Source organism: Pan troglodytes, chromosome 8 (genome assembly GCF_028858775.2).
Source record: "Pan troglodytes isolate AG18354 chromosome 8, NHGRI_mPanTro3-v2.0_pri, whole genome shotgun sequence".
Lineage (NCBI taxonomy): Eukaryota > Metazoa > Chordata > Mammalia > Primates > Hominidae > Pan > Pan troglodytes.
Genome location: NC_072406.2, coordinates 26516271 through 26535318, shown reverse-complemented (window position 1 = coordinate 26535318; position 19048 = coordinate 26516271). Strand labels below are relative to the sequence as shown.

General features: G+C 48.5%; 1 protein-coding gene across 15 annotated transcripts in view; it reads left to right on the top strand.

Moving 5' to 3' along the window:
* FRMD4A (FERM domain containing 4A) overlaps positions 1-18725 on the top strand; it is a 688079-nt gene extending 669354 nt beyond the window's left edge. For 8 of the 15 annotated variants that reach the window (XM_054660740.2, XM_054660742.2, XM_054660739.2 and 5 more), the window contains 6 exons: positions 1036-1092; positions 3996-4233; positions 5059-5226; positions 7086-7972; positions 10062-10158; positions 17578-18725. In XM_054660740.2, the coding sequence (XP_054516715.1) occupies positions 1036-1092; positions 3996-4233; positions 5059-5226; positions 7086-7972; positions 10062-10158; positions 17578-17680 (1550 nt within the window). In that variant the 3' untranslated portion in view covers positions 17681-18725. Of the gene's footprint in view, positions 1-1035; positions 1093-3995; positions 4234-5058; positions 5227-7085; positions 7973-10061; positions 10159-12601; positions 12674-17577 lie in introns of all 15 variants that reach the window. The other 7 variants (XM_063781409.1, XM_054660743.2, XM_054660734.2 and 4 more) reach the window with 3 other exon arrangements.
* Positions 18726-19048: the final 323 nt, after the last annotated feature.

Genomic DNA, 19048 nt, shown 5'->3' with positions numbered 1-19048 from the left:
CATAGTCCATCATGCAACATAAATAAAGTGAATTTCTAGTTAAAAAGAGAATTTTTTAAAATTCTTTTGCTCTAGGAAATTTGGAATGACCATCTTTCCCTATCTCATCCTGTTGTCCTTGGCCAAGACCACACAACTTTTCCCCTACCTCCTAGTAAAGCTCCCTCAGCCAGCCTCTTTCTGACACTCCATTTGAGACCCTCTGCCCCCTCCAAGGCACTTAGGGGTTCCCAACAGAAACATGTTTCCTATAGAAACATCCAAGGACCCACTTGAACTAGAGGAGTAATTAAGGTTCTTGCTAGTTCCTTAGCATATTATTTTAGAGATAAAACACCAAACTTGGAATCTGAAGACTTGGGACCTTTGCTCACATTGCCGGAGAGCAAAACCACCTCAGACAAACCACTCTTCCCTTCCTACCCCTCAGTTTCCCCAGCAGTAAAACAGGGAGGATTATTTTACCATCACCCTTTTGGGTGTGTTCTCCCAGTTAATTGAATGGCATCTATAAAAATAAGCTTTGGAGAGATGGAGCCTGTATTTAGCATGCTTGTTTTCTCTACTAACGACTTACAAAGTTTATTGAGAAGCCATTTATTGCCACAGAAGCAAAGCAAAGTGCCTACCCTGGTTTCACATTTGTAGAATCAAAAGCAGTTCGCGTCCTTTGGTTTTGCTGGTACACGCCCTGGGTTTGTGCAGGGACAATGATGTGGTTTAATCAGGCTGGGGCAGCCTTTATATTCGATATGAAGCCACTCTGCATTGCAGTATTCTATGAAACCAGGGCACAAACACACAAAGGCTAGGGCACATGGGCACATGGCAGTGTCGGGGTGGGGAGGCTGAGCCAATGACTCGCCACAGGGACTGACAAAAGAAACACCCAACAGCATTTTTATTGTATCTGGTGGGTTGTTTCTGGTTAGGAAGAGAAAGGTATGAGGTGGTAGTAGACATGCTATTTTTACAGATAGGGCTTTGCTGAAGGAATGTGCTGAACTCATAGGCTATTGCTTTTTGTCTTCTCAGATGGAAACATTGCCAGTGAAGACAGCTCCCTCTCAGATGCCCTTGTTCTTGAGGATGGTAGGTTTATGCATTTCCTGCTTACAAACCTACAGCTCAGAGTAAACAGAGATGAATTTCTATGTAGTCTGGGGATTGCCTTGTGTAAAGGCAAGAGCCTGGCCAAAAGGCAGCTGGGCTCCCTGCAAGCTCTCTCATTTCCCAGTATTCACCTATTTGGTTGGGAGTGGGTAGGTGCTGCATAAACCCACGTGTATTAGAGCTTTTCATCAGTGAGTGGTGCTTTACTTTTTTAGAAGCCAAAAACTTTTTTTTTTTTTTTTTGAGACAGGGTCTCACACTATTGCCCAGGCTGGAGTGCAGTGGTATGATCTCGGCTCACTACAACCTCTGCCTCCTAGGCTCAAGTGATTCCTCCACCTCAGCCTCCCTAGTAGCTGGGACTACAGCATGCCACCACACCTGGCTAATTTTTGTATTTTTTTGTAGAGACTGGGTTTGCCATGTTGCTCCTGGGTTCAAGCGACCCACCCACCTCGGCCTCCCAAAGTGCTGGGAGGATTACAGGCAGGAGCCGCCATACCTGGCCCAAAACCACATGTTTAGCTAGACAGAGAATCTACACACTAGGCATAGCTTCCTTTTGAGTATTCATGGTATCTAAAAGAAAAGGGTAGAAATTGATTTAGATCACAAATCAAAGATTGAAACCCACTAGGAGAGTGTAAGGATCATGAGAAGAACTAGAACACACCCTCTGTTGCTCCCCAAGACAGTAGTGAAAGTAAGAGGGGAGGTATCCCAGTAGATACACACTCAGGCTGGAAAACTGTCTTATTATTTCCCACTGAACTCTTAAAACCTGGCAGTTAGGATATTTTCTTGGGAAATTCTTAAAAAAACAGAACTGATCCCTCCCCCAACCCCCATCACCACCATACGTCGGGGAAGAAAGAATTCCAAACCCAGAACCATGTGAGAATACTCCTGTGGATGTTTAACCATCGTACTGGGAGGCGGGTACATTAATTATATGGAAATATATTAAGTGGCAGTTAATTTTTTTGCCCTGTATGGAAACCTCAGGCAGGCAGTGATAAGTGGCTGTTCAGATGGAAAGCATGAAAGGTCCACACTAGTCATAGTAATAATGATAATTGCAATAATAATAATGATTGCTGTTGATGTGAGGAAAGTCTGGCAGATTATTTACCCAGTCACCTTGGCTGTGCTATTAGAAATCAGATTGGAATATATTTGTCTGCTTCATTACAAGCCGGGGACGCCATTGGGCTACAAGGAAATGGGGGGCTTGAGCATCAGAGATCCCAGCCCTGCGGTTGGCCTCTGAGTACCCCAGTCTCCCCTGGAAAGGGAAGAAAAATTGAGAGATTCCTTGGTAGTAGAGGGGTGCCTGGAGCAATAGGTAATGTCACGGGGTAATTTTGAGATATCATTCCGTGATTCCAGCTTCTTCCCCGTGTTCCAGATGCAGACCCCTGGACTTCCTCACAGGTGTCGGCACATCCTTTTGCCACGGTCCCACTGCAGGGTCTCTTTCTGGGGACTCTTCCTTTACTGATTTGAGGGCAAAGGAGGAGTGGGTGCATAGTGGGTGTCCACGGCTAGGGGACTGAGAATTAGGCTGTGAAACAAGTCGCTGGAAATGGATTTAGGGGCAAGTGAATGGTAGTTGGTTGTTTGTAAGGTTTGCTTCTGTGCTTTTTTCCCCTCCACCTCCCATGTCTGCCTTCCCCGTGAAGCCTGAATCGTTCCCTCCTCTCTCTTCTCAATGCTGACCTGCCCTAGCCTGAAGTCCTCATTCATCCCCCTCTCTAGTCTCTCTCCCTTCCTTTCTAGTTTTAGAACGCTACCAGGTGAATAGTTCTAAAACAGGATTTTTCACTCTGACGCATCCGTGCTTAAGACATCGCAAAGTTTTCCTGTGGCTTTTCAAAATCTCAACTCGGAATTCCAGGCCCCCATCAGTCGGGCTCTTGGCTCACATGGTGCACACAGAAGGCGGCTGTGCTGGCCAGAGCTCCACCCTTACTCCCCCTGCCCCTCCTCACCAGCCCCTGCCTGGCCAGATGTGCCTGCAGCTGGTACCCTGCCCTCAGGGCCTCCACACTTTGGTTCAAGCCCTTCCTTCCTCCTCCTCTTTGCCTGCCCACTGCTCAAGCCCCTTCAAGACCAGCCTCTCCCACAGCACCTCCTAGACTCACTGAATTTGCTTTTTCTGAAAGTCCTCTAGCGCACTGACGTGTTAGATCATTTCTTTCCTGGAGGCAGGGAGTCATTTATTAATACATAATCTTTGTAGCTCATCTCCTTAAAGAAGTTAAGGCAGTTTCAAAATTAAAATATAGAGGAAGAGATTAAAAGAGAATAAACACAGCTCTGGGGGAAAAAAGCAGAGTAGACACCCGATCCACCCAGCAGGTATTTACAATGGACATATAGACCCTCATTCATTTTTTCTTCTCCAACCAATGGTTATCAAGCACCTACTATGTGTCGGCTGAGGATCTAGCAGCAGATGAAACAGACAAAACTCTCCCAGAACTCAGACCCTCCCAAAGTGAATCAGATGCTTAGCATCTGTTGAAAGACAACTTAACACTACAGCAGTAACTACATTTTGCTGTTTAGTGTGAAGCAGTCATTTGTTGGTGGTATTTAATGACGTTCAGACTTCACTCCATTCGTGTCTAATCAAAAGCGACGCATCTCTTCCCATGCAATCCCGCCTGCAGTGGAGGTTTGGCTTGCCCTGGTTTGGTTTGACTCGTCTTGACTTGTCTTGGCAACTGGGGAAGAGTTTCAGGGTTTCTCATCACAGGGGTGAAGGTGTGGGTTTGGCTGTGTGGCTCCAAGGTGCGGGTGGAGGGGTGGAGGAGTTCTGTCTCAGCCTGTGGGAAGGATGACCGGGGCTCAGTTCCTCTCTTCCTGTCTTTGTGCAGAAGACTCTCAGGTTACCAGCACAATATCCCCCCTACATTCTCCTCACAAGGGACTCCCTCCTCGGCCACCGTCGCACAACAGGCCTCCTCCTCCCCAGTCCCTGGAGGGACTCCGACAGATGCACTATCACCGCAACGACTATGACAAGTCACCCATCAAGCCCAAAATGTGGAGTGAGTCCTCTTTAGATGAACCCTATGAGAAGGTCAAGAAGCGCTCCTCTCACAGCCATTCCAGGTGAGCTGCATCGTGAATGAGGCCAAATGAGGCCTCCCTCTCTGCTCTGGAAGAATCAAAGGGCCGTCCCAAGTAGCATCCACGATGACAAAATCCACATCAACCTAGTTCTCCCCCCTGGGGTTTGCCTTTCACGGGGCCGTGCCCACAGCGCCCTCTGCTGCCGACACTGTTGAGGTACATTTTTGTGACTCAGAGAAATTGGGGCTTTGGCCCACAATCAACGTGATGGCAGATGGTTTGAATGCTGTTAAATTCCAGAGGAATTAATTAGGAAATCTCAGGCAGCGCTATTCTGAAATAGCAAGTGAAAGTCCACTCGGAGCAAATGCAGAGTGGTTCAGAACTCTACCCCCTCATCCAGCAGAATTCTCCAGCCAAGCAGCCGTAATCCAAGCTGTGTATTATCAGCTCATTACCGGGCTGACTTTGTAGGGAGGTTTTTTGTGGGGGGGGAAGGCATTTTCGGTCTGCTTCTCTGTTTTTCTCATTTCCTTTAATCACCCTACCAAGCTCCAAGGGGGGTGCCAGGACAGGTAAATATTTGTTTCTTGGAAAACAAAAACTGTAAGGGCAGGACCGTCACACTGCCTGACGCAGAGAAGGCTGACCAGGGTTTTCGTCTCATATTGCCGAGGTGGGGAGGGGGGAGGGCATACCCCCTGCTGGGGAAAGGCTGAGAACCACAGTAGAGGTCTGACCAAGCGAGGTGGGAGTCACGGGCGAGCTTTCCCCACATGCTGGGATCATTGCCCTGAACTAGCCAGCCCCCAGGAAAGGTGCTGTCTGTCTGGCGGTGACCACGTGGCATCCTTGGCTTTGCAGCAGCCACAAGCGCTTCCCCAGCACAGGAAGCTGTGCGGAAGCCGGCGGAGGAAGCAACTCCTTGCAGAACAGCCCCATCCGCGGCCTCCCGCACTGGAACTCCCAGTCCAGCATGCCGTCCACGCCAGACCTGCGGGTCCGGAGTCCCCACTACGTCCATTCCACGAGGTGAGTCTGCCTGGCCTTCCTGCTCAGACCAAGCCTTCCTTTTTAAAATTGGGCATTGTCAGCCCCAAGCTGGCCCAAATAATGGATGAGCTACAGTCAGACCTGAACCTGGGAGGATAAATGAAGCGGAATAAAAAACCAAGCTGGCAGCAGTCAACCCCCGTTAGCCAAGAGACCCATGCACAGGGCACTTGGAGTCAGCCAAAGAATCCCCGGGCTCCTGGAGACAGGGAGCATGGAAAGTTTCCTAAGCAAAGCAGAGGCCACAGAGGCTGGCTGGGTTAGCATGGGAAGAGGTCTTCTATCTTTCTACTGAGGCCTAAATTTATACTGGACTTCCTTTAGTGCCTCAAAATGTAAATTCATAAAGAGCAAAAGAGCCAGGCAAAAATGAGGCTTCAGTGAATCACACCTTCTGTTTCTTTTTTTTTTTTTTTTTGAGATGGAGTCTTGCTCTGTCACCCAGGCTGGAGTACAGTGGCGCGATCTTGGCTCGCTGCAACCTCTGCCTCCCGGGTTCAAGCGATTCTCCTGCCTCAGCCTCCCAAGTAGCTGGGATTACAGGCACCTACCACCACGCCTGGCTAATTTTTGTATTTTTTAGTAGAGACGGGGTTTCACCATGTTGGCCAGGCTGGTCTGGAACTCCTGACCTCAGGTGATCCACCCACCTTGGCCTCCCAAAGTGCTGGGATTAGAGACGTGAGCCAGCGCTCCTAGACACACCTTCTTGTTCTAAAAAGAAGCAAACCAGATCACGGAGGGCCACGTGATGGGGGCTTTCATCCCCCTTCTGAGTGGCAGTCGGAAGTGGGACTCGCCTCTTCCTGTGCTTGGCCCGTGGGGCCGCTGTGAAGTTCACGTGCAGTCCCAGCATCTGGCAACATCATCTGCCATGTGATACTGTTTTGCACTTCTCTAAGCCCTGAGTGGACTCAAACGAGCAGAATGAATTATAAAGTAATGGTATGGTGAGTATTTGCATCATTCATTGTTTAATTATCTCATTTGCCACCAACCTTCTATTTCCCAGTTTTCACAGGAAAGGGGAGTCTATTTATATGGATCATGTAATAGTATTTGGTTAAACAATATGAAGGACCTCTGTAGGACTGCTTTTATCTGATCTGTAAATAGGGACATTTCATCTGGTTTGTGTTTTCTCTTTTTTTTTTTAAAGAGAGACAGGGTCTTGCCCTGTCGCCCAGGCTGGAGTGCAGTGGTTTGATCATAGCTTACTGCATCCTCAAGTGACCCTCCCTCTTCAACCTCCTGACTAGCTGGGACCCCTGGTGTACAACACTACACCCAGCTAATTTTCTAATTTATTTGTAAGAGATGAGGTCTTACAGTGTTGCACAGGATGGTCTCAAATTCCCAGGCTCAAGCAATTCTTCAGCCTCCTGAAGCACTGGGATTACAGGCTTGGACCACCGTGCCCAGCCCTATCTGGTTTAACATAGGGCTAGTATCTTACTCTAGTATCTAGTATAGATACTAGAGTAAGGATTCTGTGATTCTCTTTGTGTCTATAGATTTAAAAAAAAAAAAAAAAAAAAAAAAAAACCCAGAAATCGAAACCTTTCTGTGAGTCCTAGCTTCAGTCCCACTTCCCACTGGGAATCATGGTGGAGACCCCAGGTTCACCTCCCGCAACGGGCAGTTCCATTCGCCTGGAAACCACAGGCAGTTCCCGGATCCCTGGGGCAGCCCTGCTGAGTGAGACTCTGGCTTGCTGGGCTGGGGCCTGAGCCCGCGTGGAGACACCCAGTGCCCTCCTCAGGACCCCCTCCTCCCCGGAGCACCCCTCCTTGGGCCCACTCCCCACCCCCAGACCAACCCGGGTCGTCTCCCGGCAGGTCGGTGGACATCAGCCCCACCCGACTGCACAGCCTCGCACTGCACTTTAGGCACCGGAGCTCCAGCCTGGAGTCCCAGGGCAAGCTCCTGGGCTCGGAAAACGACACCGGGAGCCCCGACTTCTACACCCCGCGGACTCGTAGCAGCAACGGCTCAGACCCCATGGACGACTGCTCGTCGTGCACCAGCCACTCGAGCTCGGAGCACTACTACCCGGCGCAGATGAACGCCAACTACTCCACGCTGGCCGAGGACTCGCCGTCCAAGGCGCGCCAGAGGCAGAGGCAGAGGCAGCGGGCGGCAGGCGCACTGGGCTCAGCCAGCTCGGGCAGCATGCCCAACCTGGCGGCGCGCGGGGGTGCGGGGGGCGCAGGGGGCGCGGGGGGCGGTGTGTACCTGCACAGCCAGAGCCAGCCCAGCTCGCAGTACCGCATCAAGGAGTACCCGCTGTACATCGAGGGCGGCGCCACGCCCGTGGTGGTGCGCAGCCTGGAGAGCGACCAGGAGGGCCACTACAGCGTCAAGGCTCAGTTCAAGACGTCCAACTCCTACACGGCGGGCGGCCTGTTCAAGGAGAGCTGGCGCGGCGGCGGCGGCGACGAGGGTGACACGAGCCGCCTGACGCCGTCGCGATCGCAGATCCTGCGGACTCCGTCGCTGGGCCGCGAGGGCGCCCACGACAAGGGCGCGGGCCGTGCCGCCGTCTCAGACGAGCTGCGCCAGTGGTACCAGCGTTCCACCGCCTCGCACAAGGAGCACAGCCGCCTGTCGCACACCAGCTCCACCTCCTCGGACAGCGGCTCGCAGTACAGCACCTCCTCCCAGAGCACCTTCGTGGCGCACAGCAGGGTCACCAGGATGCCCCAGATGTGCAAGGCCACGTCAGGTGAGAGGGGGCGGCCAGGTGCACGCGGGAAGACCTGAGGGCGAACTGCTTGCCGGTGTCAAGGGCTACTGCGGGGAGGTATCCTTAGGACTGGGTGCAGTGAGGAACGGGAATCATTAATTAATTCTGGGAACGCTGCTGTTAGATGCGGGAGACTTGAGGTCTTCCAGGCCTTTGTTGACCCCGCCCCGTTCTTACCCTAATCTTGCACCATAACCGTGCACCTGACCCTCCAGAGTGCACTGGGCCAGCTCTCCCATTTCTCCTTGTAAAGACAGAAATCTAAGAAAGTTAGTTAGGTAAAGTAAAAGTAATGTCTCTGGGTTTATCCAACCAAAGGTGTCTTTTATCCTAGTGAGGAGAGTATCCCAGTGAAAGCCCACAGCTGTAGCTTGCAAAGGAAGCTGGGTTGGGGATGGGCTTGGGTTAAGCCTAGAGATTTGGCCAGTGTCTCCCCAGATGGGGGCAGACTGGCTAATAAACAGTGCCAAAGCTGTGCGTTTGACAGAATTCCTGGCTGCTCCTGGCTTTCCCATTTCGATGATGATGTTATGCCAGAGCCACAAACTATTTAAGTGTCTTCAATATCCTTGATGTTATATCTGAAAATTTCTGTAAAGTTTACCTTATATTCTCGACCTCAAGAGCATTGGGCAGTATTGAATCAAGTAAAAAAAAAGAAGAAACCACTCATTCCCTTAAGTTACATTTAATAACAGTGACAATGACCAACACTGAGCAGTTGCCTTGTGCTCTGGTCTCAGCACTGGCTTATTAACATACTCTTACCACTCAGAGAGGGACACTGAGGAGAACAGAAATGGTAAACATCATAAGAATAAAATGAGAGTCAGAAGCAAATGGGAGGAACTCTTGAGTCAGGAATTTGGTAAAGATCGGGGGAAACAGAGTGACCCGAGACAATGGGGGGTTCATCTTTGGGGAACTGTAGGAGATTCTTGGTGCCTGGAGACAGCAGGGCAAAGAGGAAGAACCTGGATGCCCTAGCGAGCCAGGCTCTGGCATTCTATCCCCACCTCCCCCTGGACGTGTTTATTAGGGTCCACTGGCCAAATGACAAGCTCCAAAGATCAGGTAATGGTGGGTGTTCCGTGGACTTCAGGGTCCCAGAACCTTCTTTATGTTCCTTCTTCATCTGTAAAATAGCCCAGTGAAATTTGCCATTGACTCCCCAGGAAGATCTTGAGTGTGATCATCTGTGACCCTATTAGATAAAAAACCAACGTTTTGTAAATATCTCCAACAAACAGGAGGGTTTATGTTCTATCGAAACTGCAGCACTGGTCTAGTAGATTTGCTTTATGTAAAGCGATGAGGTAGATCTTTTGGAACATATTTTAGACTAAAATTGTTAAGCTGTATCTGAGGTTTACTGATTGAAAGGATTCCTTTACCAAAAAAGCAAAGGATGCATTTACGTAGGACTGACTTCCTACTAAATCTTTCCAACTGGACTTCCATGCTGCCTACATCAGTAAATGCGTAGTGGTCAGGTTTGGATGAGCTATTAAAAGCCCTGCTCCCTTCAAAGCGCCCTACAGTAGCAATGATAAGCCTGAAACAGCAGAGAGAGCAGGCTCTGAGAACCTTTCTGGATGCCCTCTCTTCACAATGGGGAGAAACAATTTCATGACAGGGCCACACTGAAAATGCCCTGGGGCCAGAGAAATATGCCCTCCCTGTATGAGCCCTGCTTAGGTCTCACTCAAAGGACTATGGGGACATCAGGTTCTTTGCTGCTGTAGAAACCGTCACCATCCCTATGCCTACTTCCTGGTGGCAAAGTGGGGACCTAGGATCCCAGGTCAGCTTGACTCAGAATGAAGGTGCATGGTAGTGGGTAGAAAATGGAATGGGTGGGATGCAGAGGTTGGGGGGCATGTAGAGATGGTTGCCCACCGTGACCATGCCATAGGGATGCTGAGACCCTGATCTGGGGTCCTTCCCAGCATCCCTGGAAATGGTGACCTCTGGCCACTGGGTTGGTGTCAGCCAACAAGTCGCAAGCTCCTTCACCTGTGTCTGATCCCTGTCTGCTCTCTGCCTTTCTTGCACCACCTGCATGTAGCTGCCTTACCTCAAAGCCAGAGAAGCTCGACACCGTCAAGTGAAATTGGAGCCACCCCCCCAAGCAGCCCCCACCACATCCTAACCTGGCAGACTGGGTGAGTTCTCCTTCCATGTTCTTCACTGTGTCAGCTCGAAAGAGTGTCATAGACGTTCAGATCCTAGTGACATAAGGATAAGTCAGTAAATGGATGATGAGGGTTCATCACTGGGAGGTGTCTTCCTTTCAAGAGAAGCCCCATGATCTGCTGTCACCTCTGCCTACTCCTTTTCCTTGCTGTGCCTTTATAGAGGTGAATTGTCTGTGTTCTCTTAAAGTAGGCGGTGGTCCTTGGGATGTGGGGAGATGGAAGCACGAAGTGGGACTGTGCTTCTTTGGTAAGATTTCCAGACAGCATTTCATTTCGGTTCAGATTATACTCAGGCTGACTCAAAATGCCAGGCAAGAATGTCAGGGGGAGAAAGAGAGCTGATGAAGACAGCAAATACACTGGGGCAGGTGAAACAGCCAGTGTCTTAGGATGTCTCAGGGTACAAGAAAAAGGGCTGTGTCCTGGCCAAGCACTTGCTCTTTCTCAACACACACAAGAGATCAGGTGCCCTGAAGCCTTCAGTGGAAGCTGCACACAACAAAATTAATGAAACCAAAAGGCAGCTCCTTTGATAGCTTGACATGTTTGCATACAGCATTATCATCTCAGGGCCAGTGAGGCTATTCTGAACTACTGGAGGGTCTGGCAGACACAGATAACCTGCCTGGCCCTACAGCACCTGCCTCTTCTGTTGCCCCTGAGACATCATCTCTAAGTAGATGTTAGGTTCTGTCAACATCTGTTGGTTAGAGGAGTTAAGGAGGCCCCTTCCTCGGTTTGTCTGGTTCCTGGTTTGGTGGAGCATCAGCATCAGGGGGATGTCTGGGAAAACCTGACAACTGGCTGTGAGTTGAATCATGAGAAAAGCACAATTCCAGAATTGGCTGTATTGTCTGCCTTTCAGGCTCTCATACTTGGCCTTTTTTTGAGACGGAGTCTCACTCTGTTGCCCAGACTGCAGTGGTGTGATATCAGCTCACTGCAACCTCCACGGTTCAAGTGATTCTCCTGCCTCAGCCTTCCTAGTAGCCGGGACTACTAGTGTGCATCACTACACCTGGCTAATCTCTAGTAGAGACAGGGTTTCACCACGTTGGCCAGGCTGGTCTCGAACTCCTGACCTCAGGTGATCTGCCCACCTCAGCTTCCCAAAGTGCTAGGATTATAGGCACCTGGCCGGCATTTTTGTTCCTGCAGGTTTATCTGTGGTAATTTTTTTTACACCAGGTTTTCTGGAGCCTTCATTTTTGGCAAGAAAGGGTCCTAACACTTACTGCGTGCTTGCTGTGTACTCAAAGGCTGCGAGCAGCTTCTAACACACATGAGCTCATACAATCCTCATCATCCCCTTGCGGGGGAAATACCCAGATGTTTTAGTTTCATAGATGAGGCTCAGAGGAACTAAGTGCCTGGCCCAAAGTCTGACAGCTGGAGGGAGCTGGAATTGCAGCTCTGCCCTCTGTGACCCCAAACCCTGTCTTTCCCCACTATACCGGTAGTTAAGTGTGATCCCAAAGCCAGCAGCACGAGTGAGCCTCACCTGGGATCTTGTCAGAAATGCAAATTCTCGGGCTCACCTGTAACATAAAAAAAAATCCAAAACTCTGGGGGTGAGCCCAGCAGGCTGCATTCCGATAAGCCCTCCAGGTGATGCTGACCCACACTCAAGTTTTGACAATCACTGAACGATCCCCTGCTGCCTCTGATTCCTTTTAAAATAAGAGAAACTGGAGCCCCAGCTCGGTGTTCCTGTGTCTGCTCCTACTTCTTGGGCTGTCTGTTGGACAGTAGCTGCCCCTTTGTCCTTTAGATCATTAACACTCACCCACCCACACCCCAGCTCTCACCTGTTTGGCCAGGCAGCCTCTGCAAGGTTTGGGGTCTAAGATTAACTCATAAAAGAATGACACATCTTTCATATATATAATACATACCTCCAGTGACTAAACAAGAAACTTCAGATTGCAAGATCCCTCTCTAGATCTTCCAACTTTTCTGAATCATGCCCAGTCTCACCTGATCCAAATATATGATTGTATTATTTGGCTGTCAACAGGCTCCGAAATGTACAAGCCCTCCTCACAGTCCTATGCACTTAAGATGGTCTGAAACTTGCCTATTTCACCATCTACAATTAGTGAGGACTCAAGCCAAATTTGAAAAACAGCAATTTTGGTTCTTGGCATAAACTGTTTGCTATGATGTGATACGAAATGAGGCCATGGGTAAAAGAGGGCCCGTCCCTCCTAACAAACCAAACTAGGTATTTTGACTCAATTATGGGGACTGAAAGTACTGCATGACTTGTATGATCTGTTGCTAACTCGGGTGTCTAATCAGCGAGCCTTTCGGATATATTAATAAGCTACTAATCGTGTCTGTGTCAGTGTCAGTGTCTCTCTGTAACATGACCTCTCTTCTCTTCCTCCTCCTGCTTTCCTTTGTTCAGAGAAGCAACAGAAAACTCACCCATTCTGGATGGGTCTGAGTCTCCACCTCACCAAAGTACTGATGAATAGAGGTACCGTAAGGGGAGTTTTGTTCCTACTGCCCATGAGTCTGTGGTCCCACATGTGTTGCTTTTCTCCATGTCACCATTTCCACAAGGATACATCTGAATGCTGTATTTATGCCTTATTTCTAGATACATGGGGAACTATGTTTTTAGATGAAGGTTCTTACATCAAAATTACATCAAAAGTTAGATATTCCTAACACTGCTTCCCAGAAAAGACCCCCCAGACTATGTTTTGTTTTGAGACAGAGTCTTGTTCTGTTGCCCAGGCTGGAGTGCAGTGGCATGATCTCGGCTCACTGCAACCTCTGCCTCCCAAGTTCAAGCGATTCTCCTGCCTCCCTAGTAGCTACAGGTGCATGCATGGCTAATTTTTGTATTTTTAGTAGACACGGGGTTTTGCCATGTTGGCCAGGATAGTCTCGAACTCCTGACTTAAGTGATCTGTGCGCCTGGCCCCAAAGTATATTTTAGACTCACCATGTTTAGACTCACCATGTTCTATCTACATTCAAAGATTTGTAGACATTTTACTGTGAGTAATCAGTGTCCCTGAAAAGAACAGCATCACTGCAATGTAAGTTTCAAAGCACCAAGGGCCAACTGAGTGGATCCAGAAGCACCCCCAGCATTCTTAACAGCTGTGCTGAGTACCAAAAGCTATGAGCACTGCTTTTCCAAATGTCCATAAGGTCCATAAGCCAACATTTTTATCGCTACCACCATCACCTGGGAGCTCGTTAGCAGAAAGCTAGTCTCCCGGGCACCACCCTGGCCTACTGAACCTAATGTGCATTTAACAAGATTCCTGAGTGAATAACATGCACGTCGAAATCTGCAAAGCACAGGGGCAGAAAACAGTACCATCTGGTCTGGTTCCTAGCCCCAGGACCCTTACAGTCTAACTGGGACACAAGGCCTTGAAATCAAATTGCCTATCAGAAGATATACAAGGAGCATGAGAAACTTCTACACTTATGTATTAAGTGCTCTAAGACTTAGAAACAAAATGCTGAGAGGATTCAGAAATGAGGGGGTCACTTTCGAGTTCACGGAGATGTTATGTGAGCCTGCCGTGGGAGGAGGGGGCTTAGACAGGTGGAGACAGAGACCATCCCAAGTGCAAAAACATGGATGCACAGATAAGGGTGAGGGGTGGTTAACAGTAGAGTCTTGTTTCCTGTAGAGAAAAAACTGGACTTTTGAAAAGTAAGTTAGGACAATATTGCAAAGTTGACAGATGGGGAATTGGGACAGGGACTTAGGCTTTGGAAGGAAGGTAGACCCCCTCCCCCAGCCCCAGTGCCAGGATGATGTCATGAGAGCAGTATTTTTGAAGTAGGAAGAATGGCCTTTTTCTCCCCCAGTATGGGAGGGTGATCATCTGCTAAAGGTGATGGAGGTAGGGCTGACAGCCAGAAGTAGAATTAACCAGGTTTGAAAGAGCTGCGGTGGGAATGTAGGCACTGCTTGAAATACCTACATACATACACGAATACATGCTCATGCATACATGTGCACATGCAGGGACACACATACGTTATACTGAGCAACAGCACCTTCCCAGACCAGGTAAGACAGGATGCCCCTAGAGGGCCTCATCCCCTATCCTCTAGCCTTGTTACCAACTGCGGGACTGTTCAACAACCCCAGTGTGTGCCACCAGTTGGTTTTGTAAGTTAGTTATACGTTTAAAAAAATAATTCAGTTTGAAATTCCTCCCTCCCAGCAGCCCCACCTCCCTATGCCGAGCAGTTATAAACCACAAAATCCTGTGAGATGTCGGTGAATTTGCCATCTGTCTGGTATCAGACGGCCCTGGCTTAGCCAGTACCCTTTGCAGGCCACACATCTCTGAGCATAGCCCTGGGAAAGGGCATTCTTGCAGTGGAAAGCCCCCACAGATTCTGAAGTCACCACTTCTGTGACCCAGACCGCCCAGGGCTAAGCTGCTCTTCTGGGTCACAGTTGAGAGAGCACACCTAGATCTTCATCCTGCCCCAGCTCATGTTCCAGTGAATGACTGACTTAGGTTTTTAGGTTTTTACTAGGGCAACTATTTAGTGGCCCCATTTGTAGTATTTGTGAAGAATAAATGCTTCCTAAGGGTCTCTTTCGTAGCACATGGCATTCCTTGACTACTACCGTAAAATTGAATTTGTACTGAAAGGCAAAGGCTTAGCTGAGCAGCCAGAACAAGGGTCTCTTCCCCAAACTTGAGAATAAAAGACCAATACATGAAGCAACATTTTGAAGCAACATTTATAGCTTTAAAAATACCTTACGTACTTCAATAACTATGGGGAAGCACTAAGAAAGAGTCTGTATAAAACATCGCAAGTTTGGAAAAATACATCTTTACATCTTTTCCTCCAGCTTCATTTTCTCAGAGGCAGGAGCAGGCCAGTGGTTTCCATACTGCGGCTCCTCTAGGAGCCACCTGAGAACCAAACCACCAATCCAGCATCTCCCACCCCATCATCCAGATCCTCCCGATGCCCTCTCATATGTGGGTTCTGTGACCCAGAAGCCTCCATAATGAACCACAGGAAAACACATGGGCCCGTCAACAGTTAGTTAGGCTCTTCATATACCAAATAAACCACCACAGGAACCCTTAACCTCATCTACTGCCTTATCCAAACATCACTGCTTTGAACTCAATGGTCTTTCTTGAGCCTTTATGATCAATACATAGTGCACTTTTAGTCCCTCTGAAGCAGATTATATTGTCACAATTATGACTCAACTTCAATAGTTTCAACCAGAAACTGTTTGTTTAGGATCCAACAGACAGACAAGAGAGTCAACTACATTTCATAATATTAGCCCATTTAAGAGTATTTTTCAAAGTGTGTTCTGTGGATGTTAATAGGTGATACTGTTCCAGAAGTTCTGTGGCAAACTAATCCAGGACTTCTCAGAACCTTTAATATATGTTTCATATACATTTACATTTCAGGCCTCTGAAAGGCAGAATCCTCAAATTTATTTATCCATGGAAGCTTTTTTTCCCCTCAGAGCAACTCACAGGACTACTTTGGGAAACACTGGCTAAGTGTTCCTAAGATCTCATGAAACCCCTTAGGGAAGTTTTATCCCAAACAGACCCAGATCATGTTTGTGTTAGAAACAAAAATTTCATCAACAGTTTAAGAAACTACTTACATGTGCCACTATTCGTTAGTTACATATGAAAAACTCAGTTCAACAAGCGTAAGCAAACAAAAGCGTGTACCAGCCGATGTCACTGGAGCCCGGGCTGGCTGGGTCTCCTTCCATCTCTAGCTCTGCTTCCTCCTCCTAGTTCTCAGGAGGAAATGACATCCTTGTGGTTTCAAAGCTGCTCAGGCACGTGGCCACCTTTGAACCAGGGATTTTGATCGGGGGACTCTCATTGGCCCGGCCCCGTTGGGTTCCTTGTCCCCTGGCCCCCACGGGAGTGAGGACGGCGCCATGGTGGAGAGCACCACCAGGACCACGTGGAGTTAGGAAGAGACTGTCCCCCTAAGAAAAACATAGGACCCCTGCAAGGCCCAACCACCTCTCCCATTAGAAGTTTTTCAGTCAGGCACAATTTCAAAAGTCAGCTTAGGGTGGAGACAAAGTTTGCAGGAAAGGTGTCCCAGAAACATCCACATACCACCTACATATAGTAATACCCATGGCCAGTGTCATAATCAAGGGCCTTTTCTTACTTTGCTTCTGAAGCTGGTTTATTTCTGGTGCTCCAAACACAGGACTCTCATTAAAATCCACCAGTATGTGCACAGATGCCTTGTGATTTTCCAGCTTTCATGGATTTTAAGGCCAGATGAGAAACATTTACAACATCCAGTTGTTCCTAGAGAGGTTAGCAAATGAAATAGAAAGCTGGGGATGACTGATGATTCTCAATCGTGAAGCTGTGTTTGGTACCGAAATGCTCCTAAAACTCACCCGCTCTGAACTACTTTGGGTTAGGGTCCCTTCCTGTCACCCATCCCTCACCACTCCCCATGGGGAGATCAGTTGCAGGAGAGGAATTCAAAGGGCTCATTCAGGATCATTGAAGAGAGGCTGTTTTTCCGAATCATGATCCCTAGTAATGACTATTGGCTTCCACATATCTATGATTGCTTCTTAAGATTTAAGAATTACTTCTACCCAACCTAAATGGTGATACCTAACCTAAAATACTTAAAAAAAAAAAAAAAAAAAAAAAAAAAGCCTTTTATTTTCTTCTATAGACTTTACTGTGTATTTTAAATGAACACACTTTTATAATCACAAAACAATGCATGTTATTTAGAATAAAGCAAAGTCACCATTGATTTTTTTTAAACTTTTAAAACACAATTCAAAATACCACCACAGTTTCACTATAGGGAAAACTCACATTTTGAATGTTCTTCCAGGACAGAATAAAAATTTCCTAGTGACATCTGGTTAGCCCTGGGGTCTCAATGGAGGACAACCCGGGCAGCTGTCGTGTGGGAAAAGTCCCCTGAGGAAAGCCCAGAGGTTCTGGCTTTGGCTGCATCTGAGAATCACCTGGTGGGGAGCTTTGACAGTTCTCAGCGCTCAAACACACCCCAAACCAATTGGGCCCAGGCATGAGTATTTCTGAGAGTTCCCAGGTGCTCCCCGGATGCAGCCACGCTGAAGAACCACCGCACTGATGAGTAAGTTACCTTCCATTTTCCTCCTTCACAAATGCTCTAGGTTTCAGGCGGCCCCTTTGTGTGGATTCTGGGGGCCTTCTGTACACACAGCACTGTTGAGGGTCTCAGGCCTCACTGCTCTGAACAGGAAAGACTCGTGATTAGCACAGGGCCCTGTCAAGGTGAACACATCCTTCTCAGTGCAGGCCTGGCTGAACCCATCCTCCTCCACTAACTGTCTCATCTCCTTTCTTGGGCCTCCCATAGGAGCTACAATGATAGCTGTTTCCTGGATTCCTCCCTCTATCCAGAACTAGCTGATGTCCAGTGGTACGGGCAGGAAAAAGCCAAGCCCGGGACCCTCGTGTGAGCCAGCCCGGCCTAATCTGACCGCCTCAACGCCATTCTGAGATCACCTCACTGCCTCTCATTTGCCTTACCCAGACGCACCGTCACCCTGCACCAGCTTCGGCCCTCAGCACTTTTTTTCTCCTGTCTCCGCATTCCCTCCCCCTTGAAAACCTGACTGAGGAGACATTCTGGAAGGTTCCGGTCCCACTGTGTGTCCCCTGGCGCTCTTGCCCATAGAGAGCCAGACACCAATCCTCAATGGCACCTTGGTGGCTTCCCTCTGCCATGACAGCCCCTAGGCCAGGAACTGTCAGGGGGGCCAGCCGGCATCCAATTCCTGCGGATAAGTAGCGTTGGGAGAGAATGGGAAAGGGGACTTGAGTTACAGGGTGACCCAGAAAGACGATTCAGCTCTGTCCAGCCTGCCACCCATACGTAGGCCAACCAAGCACTTCATGAAGAGGAGGCCTCGTGGCATATTCAGTTTACACCTGAAATATTCCTTGATGGGACAGCTTGTGGGGATGGCTATGGGGGAAGGGGAGGTTGAGAAAGGAAGTTCTCGACACCAGAAATGCATCGGAGGACCACAATCAGTTCTATGCTGCCAAAGATTACAAATAAATAAAAACATAAAAAATTCAGAGGGGCCAAGAGGAAGACATTCTTTCTGCAAGGAAATTTCTTTTAAATTGTGAACTGCTACTACACACAAGTGAAAGTCAACCCTATGTAAACTGGTGTCCTCTCTCTAGCCCTCTCCCTTACTGGCCCACTTCTCTCTCCGTAGAGAGCCTGAAAAACTGCCCCAATGCCACGGTAAAGGCGAGGAAGTCTTGGCTGGCGTTGCTGACTCACAGTCGCCATCCATCTGGACACAAAGAGAGACCTGTGGGAGTCGTAGAGGGTACTGTTAGCCCCGGTCCATGCAGGGGGTTCAGCCGAGCCCAAGACTCAAAGCTGCTTTCCTTTCAGGATTTGTAGTAACATAAGGTGATAATGGCCAAAAGTGGTTCTCTCTCATTAAACCGACCAGTAAAAGCGTATCCTATTTTTTTGCACAAGGTGTTTCATTTTCGTTTTTATGGGAAACCAAGGGAAAAGCACATTGCGATCCATTCAGTGTTTAACTGTCGTGGCTCATTTTCTGTTCGTTAGCACTTGTGTGACAAAAGAGCTCAGATCCGACTTCTCCTATGTGTCACTTATTCCAAGAACCCAACTATGCCCTTAGGTAGAAAGATTTGACTCATGTGTCTACTAGCCAACAGGCAGAGCAGGGTTGAAAAAAATATCAGCTCCCAAAGGGCCCATGTGTCTACATCATCAGTTACTGTCATGCACCACATTTGTGTGCAGATACCAAAAGAGGAGGAAAGAAGAAAAA